Source organism: Choloepus didactylus, chromosome 5 (assembly GCF_015220235.1).
Source record: "Choloepus didactylus isolate mChoDid1 chromosome 5, mChoDid1.pri, whole genome shotgun sequence".
Classification (NCBI taxonomy): Eukaryota; Metazoa; Chordata; class Mammalia; order Pilosa; family Megalonychidae; genus Choloepus; species Choloepus didactylus.
Genome location: NC_051311.1, coordinates 103249396 through 103256676, shown reverse-complemented (window position 1 = coordinate 103256676; position 7281 = coordinate 103249396). Strand labels below are relative to the sequence as shown.

The 7281-nt window shown below is 39.1% G+C and overlaps 1 protein-coding gene across 1 annotated transcript; it reads left to right on the top strand.

Moving 5' to 3' along the window:
• The first annotated feature begins 206 nt into the window (after positions 1-206).
• Positions 207-932, top strand: LOC119534931 (dnaJ homolog subfamily B member 6-like). The gene has a single exon (XM_037837478.1). It carries the CDS (start codon positions 207-209, stop codon positions 930-932), a length of 726 nt encoding a protein of 241 aa, XP_037693406.1.
• The last annotated feature ends 6349 nt before the right edge of the window (positions 933-7281 follow it).

The window sequence follows — 7281 nt, the reverse complement described above, 5'->3', positions numbered from 1 at the left end:
AGACAGGTTCTAGTCCTTTGTACCTATGCTATCAATTACGAATATCAGCATTTAAAAACTAGAGTTTTCGATCGCTGCCACCACCTCCACCAGCACCAGCTGTGACGGAGCTGAGAGGAGACCACGGGCCCCACCGCCCAGCCTCTCCTACTTCCTATCACTGGCGGCCAACCTCCTCGGGACCTATTCCAACAATCTGTTAAAACATGGTGGATTACTATGAAGTTCTAGGTGTGCAGAGACATGCCTCACCCGAGGATATTAAAAAGGCATACCGTGAATTGGCACTGAAGTGGCACCCTGATAAAAATCCTGAGAATAAAGAAGAAGCAGAGAGAAAATTCAAACAAGTAGCTGAGGCATGTGAGGTGTTATCAGATGCTAAAAAACGGGACATCGATGACAAATATGGCAAAGAAGGATTAAATGGTGGTGGTGGAGGTGGAAGTCATTTTGACAGTCCATTTGAGTTTGGCTTTACATTCCATAATCCAGCTGATGTCTTCAGGAAATTTTTTGGTGGAAGGGACCCATTTTCTTTTGGCTTCTTTGAAGACCCGTTTGAGAAGTTTTTTGGAAATCAAAGAAGCCTCCATGGAACCAGAAACAGGGGCACAAGATCTTTTTTCTCTGCCTTCAGTGGATTTCCATCTTTTGGAGGTGGATTTTCTTCTTTCGATACAGGATTTACTTCATTTGGTTCCCTGGGGCATGGGGGCCTTACTTCATTTTCTTCAACATCCTTTGGTGGTAGTAGGATGGGAAACTTCAAATCTATATCAACTTCTACTAAAATAGTTAATGGCAGAAAAATCACTACAAAGAGAATTACTGAGAATGGTCAAGAAAGAGTAGAAGTTGAGGAAGATGGCCAGTTAAAGTCCTTAACAATAAATGGTAAGGAGCAGCTGCTACACTTGGATAACAAGTAATTCAATGTACGCATTTAACAGAAATGTTAAACTACAACAAGCACCATTTGAGGATTAACAGGAACTTTTTTTTTGAAGATTTCAAATGAACTCTACTTTCAGTATAACTGTACCTAATCTAAAGTATTTATCAACAGCTCATCGGAGCACCTATTTGTCATAGATTTTTGAGTTTATTGTTGGGACCACATTAATAGGACCATTTTTTCTCTTTGTCTTTAAAATTGGTGTAAATTTCTGTATGCACTTTGCTTTTTTATTAAACTTAATCCAAGGTGAATCATGATTCTTTAGTAGTGCTAGGACAAAATTGTACACTAACACCAGCATGGATCTTGCTCTTTCCGTTTTGTTTGAAATGTGAACCAAGTGCTTTCAGTCTGCTGTGAAGTTAACATTGCCAGGATGAATCTTCTACAAAAATAATTTCATTTTTTTTCAGCATTTAGTAGTGAAAGATATTAATACATTAATGGTGATACATTTCTGGTTTAATATATACTAAGGATGTTTTCTAGTCGTGCATGAATGCTGGCAACTTAGTAACTTTTGACAATTGTTTAAATAAGTAATGTTAAGCTTAGGTTTATAAAAAGTAAAGCTGGTAAACTGGATTGTTGTCATTTGCTTAAAAAGAAAAGAAAATAAATGCTAATGTGTTTGGTGCATTCTTTCATGAATGGAATTTGTAGCCTTCTTGTGTCTGTGTATGATTTTTGTGCCTGCGGTTCCAGTGTCACTTTATTAGCATTTTTTCCTATTCAACGTAGGTGAATGCAGAACTTAATTTACATGTAGACATTTTTTTTCAATATATTTGGAGAGTATATGAAAATTTTCCTGTTTATGTTAAGTAACTTAGCAATTTATTGAACATTTAATTATGGTAACATTTGTACAGGGGAAGGAAGAAATAATTATGCAAATTTTCACTTTTAAAAGTATGTTTTAGTGTTTTTAGGATATATTATTTGATGTAAGCTCATACAAGGACAGTATGCATGGTAGATTTATGGATTGATTTAGATGTGGACCAAAATAGAGGTATTTCTTTTGTTTTTCAGTCTTTAAAATCTGTCATGGTCACTGATGATAACTAGAATTCCAGCTGTAAAATAATATTCAACTAGACTTGCATTTAAACAACAACAACAGCAACAACAACAACAACAACAACAAAAAAAAAAACTAGAGTTTTCCTTTATGGAATTGCTATGGAGCTATATGCAGCAATGGTTGCAAATTTACTCAAGTGGTCTGCCAATAAAATGTAGCTTTAAAGTTTCTTATATCTTCTGGGAGCAGAAATGGGAGAGGAAGGAATGGGACATAAATAAACTTTAAACTTAATAGTATACAACATCATGGACTTTTCTGGTTTAAATGATCTCTTTTAGATGACTCAGATTCTTAGATTTGTTAGATTTTACATTTCTTTCCCCTTACCTACCTTCCCAAAATAGTATCTGAGTGTATTTAGGGGTGAAGCTTATGGGATCACATGATGGTAGGAGGATACAGGGACTTCTGGTTTTGGCTGTGCAGTGGCTATTCTGGTTTTCTTCCCAGACTAGTGGCCAGTGAAGTATACCTGGGCCTATGTGGTCATTTGAACATTATGTTGGCATACGCCCTGGTCCTAGTCATATGTTTCTAGAAGTGAAGTCTCCGTATATTGCTGCCTCACCATCCCAACTCCAGGCTTTTGCTAGTCCTCCAGCTCTCCCAGAACCCTGTGCCTCTTTATCAGGACATGGGGGCACATCTGGTCCTTTGTATCTCTTGTATGGACTACAGGAGAAGAGAAGTGCTGCTGTAGACTCATGTAACCGGCCATCTTCCTCCACCGATGCAGCATTATTGCTTCTGTATCATGCTGGATGAAGCCACATGTGGCCCTTCATCTAGGGGCTTACAGTCTTCCAAACTATGCCTAAGTGTTGCAGGCAACATTGCCTGGGGGATAGACTCTGCGATTTGCATGCAGAAGTTAATTGGTGAGAGCTCTCAGAAGCTACACCTTTGGGGGAATGCGGACAGCAGGACTAAACTGTGATACAGTGCAGCAAAGTCCTCAGCTGATCCTATGGGGACACTCTGAAGCTGGAATGGAACATAAAGTTGTCCTGAATTAAGGCAACAGTGCTGGGCCTTTATAACTCTATATTGACCGGTCATTGGATACAAGTTGCTACCTTCCAAAGAGGGATGTGACCTTGGACAATGTGGCTCTCTTCATCTCAGGGAAGTTCCCTGAGAAGTATTCAGCTGTGAACTGTCAGACATTAACACTCCCAGCTGCGGGGGAAATGTGTTCCTCAGTCCTGAGAAATGATGGACCTGAGTGGCGACCACAGCCTCCCCTATCCTGGGGAAGCATGCCATTAGACTCTCTGACTCTGAGTTAACATTCTTGGGATATTTATACTCTTCCAGATATTCCTACTGTGTCTCCATCCCCCCAACTCCATAGAGCTTTGATCTCCCTTCTCCATTTCCTCCTTATTTCTATTTCTTACGTTATACCTGAACAGTAAGGGGTCGGCTTTTTTTGTCCTCTTTCTCTCTGGAATAGACTTCTCCTACACTATGTTGTCAAGAACTGTGAAGGGTCTGAGATTTTATCTTGCTTGAAGGCTAACAAATTAGTTTGCCACAATTTCATGGATGCTGGCAAAAGACACGTGATTTCTGGGTCAGAGACTAAGGGCTTTCTTGTTCACGTCACATCCCAGGCAGCATTTGCTTCATGTTAATGTTGGTTCCCCATACCCCCCAAATCCCAAGAGAGTAACATAGGCAGTCTTAGATGGATGCTGTGCAAGCAGTGGGTTCATGTCACAGCAGAGGAACCCCAAGCTTAGGAAACCCCAAATCTGCCCAAACTTTGAGCCAGAAGGAGACAGTATTTTTCTTTTAATGGATAGCAAAACAACCTGTCCTGTGCTCTGGAGGGACGTAACATCTCTATCTTGTGAGACTGTTCTCTATGTAGACATCCTTGAAAAGACAGTCCAGAATAAATGGCTGTCAGTGCCTATACTCTCAAGATGTGAAGAAACACAAGAGACCCATGGAAAACTGTCTTGATACAATCATCCTTTTCCCCAAATGTACCAAGTTCCATAACTTAGGTTTAAAGGTGGAATGGGTATTCTTTCTACATTATGGAAGAAACTATGATCAGAGTCTTTTAGGCTTGTGTTCTAGTTTGCTAATGCTGCAGAATGCAAAACACCAGAGATGGATTGGCTTTTATAAAAAGGGGGTTTATTTGGCTATACAGTTACAGTCTTAAGGCCATAAAGTGTCCAAGGTAACACATCAGTAATCAGGTACCTTCACTGGAGGATGGCAAATGGCGTCCGGAAAACCTCTGTTAGCTGGGAAGGCACGTGGCTGGCGTCTGCTCCAAAGTTCTGGTTTCAAAATGGCTTTCTCCCAGGACATTCCTCTCTAGCAAGCTTGCTCCTCTTCAAAACATCACTCACAGCTGCACTCCCTTCAGTCTCTTTGAGTCAGCATGTTTTATATGGCTCCACTGATCAAGGCCCACACTGAATGGGTGGGGTCACACCTCCATGGGAGTATCCCACCAAAGTCACCACCCACAGCTGGGTGGGGCACATCTCCATGCAAACAACCTAATTCAAACGTTCCAACTTAATCCCCACTATTCTGTCTGCCCCACAAGATTGCATCAAAGAATATGGCTTTTTCTGGGGGACATAATACCTTCAAACTGGCACAGCTTGGCTATTGTTACAGGAGTTTTGGGATGACTAGCAACTAGGGATTATTAAGGATAATATATATTGGTTTGATATCCTCCCAATATGACCCCAATTATCTATTGATTTAAATCAACTATTTATTGATTTTTCTTATTATTTAATACTTAGTAACGTCACAATTACATGATGTTATAACACACAGACATGGACTTGTCTAGAATAATCACAATCTAAATTATAAAGATCAGAGCAAGAAAATATGAGAAAATATTCTGAAGGATATGAAGTCTGTTAGAGATAGTGGAAGTATATTTGTTTTGGTCATAAATAGCTAAAGTTGAAAGTGCTAACATAAAACAGTTAAGGGGAAGCTTGGAAATTTATGTAGTAAATCTAAAGTGTTTTGAATAGAGAATCTGACTAATTCTGTTTTTTAAAAGGCTGTGTTTACCTGAATTATCAAAATTACTTGCTCAAAGTTCTCACAGCTTTATTTTGTGATTTATTTTGACATGTAAACTGTTGAATGGCAAGGTAGTTCATCGTATTGGTCAAAGTAATTGACATTAGCTGCTGTTACAAAGAACTTCCACATTTCAGTGGCTTAAGACAAAAAAATCAATTTTTTTTTTTTTTTTTCATGTCACAGACCAAAGCAAGCCAGGTGGCCTTCCTGGGGGCTGTCTCCTCCAGTGTGGAGCAAGGAATCCAGTTCCTTTCATCTGGTGCTAGAGGATCACATGGAATGTTTTAGGGGTCAGGCCTGGGAGTGGGATTTATAAGTTCCACCTACATTTCATTGGCCAAAACGAGTCACAAAACCCAACCTAGTGCAAAGGGTGGGGAAATGTAAGTTTCCTATTGTCTATATCACATTCTTTAATTAGAATATGTCAGTCAACAACATTTATTGACAATCAGCTTGGTGCATATCGTTGTATTAGGCACTGTGAAAATACAAGGGGTGGGGTGTCCCAAGATTATCATGCATGGATATGGAAAATGAATTAATAAATCTTTTTGGCTCACTCTATTTAAGTAAGTCATTTAGCAATAGGTTGAGTCCAAAACTCCTTTGTGAATTAGTTGTTTGAAAGTCAGAGGCATGTTTAACCCCAAGAAATAATGTGTACATTATGGCATGTATGGTTTATTGACTTACGTGACCCAATTTAGACATGTTCTTAGTCTTGATATGCATGCCTATAGATGTGAACCCTTTGCAAATAGGATCTCTTGAAGATTTTATTTTTAGTAAAGGGTGCCCGAATGAACGACATTAGGTCTTAATCTCAATTACTGAAGGCTTTGTAAAGAGAAAGAAATCAGAAACCACAGTGAGAGTAGCTACGGGGAGGAGCTGGAAGCTGGAGTCAACAAATCCTAAAAGAGGAAAGAGAGGACATCTCCATGTGATCACTGGAACCCCAAGGATCACTGATTAGCCAGAACACGACAGACCTGGGAGGAAGCAAGCCTTCTAGCCAACTTCTTGATTTAGACTTCTGGCCTCTGAAACCATGAGTCAATAAATTCCTGTTGTTTAAGCTAACCTATTATGTGGTATTTGTCATTGCAGCTTGGAAATTAAGGTAGTGCATGTATCAGACAATATGCTTTCTAGACTCAAACTTCAAGGGCCCAGATCTCTGGTAGTGGTTGCAGACAGTTCTCTACATTCAACAGATGGAGCAACAGGGTGGGCCAAAGCTGTGTAGGAAATTGGATGTAGCAGTAACAGGCTAATCCTTTTCATCTGCGTAAAAAAGATACTGCATATTAAGCAGTCAGTGGCAACCTAACGGGGGATGGAATTGGGAGATTGGATCTGTTCATTGAAAATTACATAAAAGAACAGGAGATTTGTGACAAGGCAAGATGGTTGTCATCAACGTCATTACTTATTTTATGCTGTATAAAACAAGGGAGGAATGAACTAGTATGTTATTGAATATGAAGTGACATTAATAATTAACAAAAAGAACATATAAATTTGAATTACCATGACATCTTTTTTTAGTCATAACAGACCAAAAAAATAAATATATTTTAGCAGATTTGGTGAACTTATAATTATGGAATACATTTGAGAGCAAATTAAGCAGGGGCCTTATGAGGTCCAATTTTGCTCCCAATGCTTATTTTTAAATGATCCAGATGATTAAATAGCACACTGATAGTAGTAGGGGACTGATATTTGTTGAATACTTATTATATGTTGGATACCACACTGGCTTTTTAAAAAAAATAAGTTTACTCTATTAATTCTCATAGTGATGGCCCGAGGCAGGCATGATTATCCTTTTTTTAAGAGAGGAAACTTAGGTGTAGTGAAGTTGCATGACTTGATGAATGACATATGTGGTGTAAATGCAGTTACAAACCAAAAGCAGATCAAAATCGAAAGTAAACTTAGCACAGGAAAGCAGGTCCAACATGACTACAGTTTGAATGCACAATGCAAATTACTTGCTTACTTAATCATAAGCTGCCACCACAACCAATACACATATACCCAGGTCAGGAGCACGCAACACATCTAAAGGTGGAGCATACAGAGTCTTTAACATCCATTGGCCCAAGACCCATCCTGAGCCACACCTTAACTGAAGTAA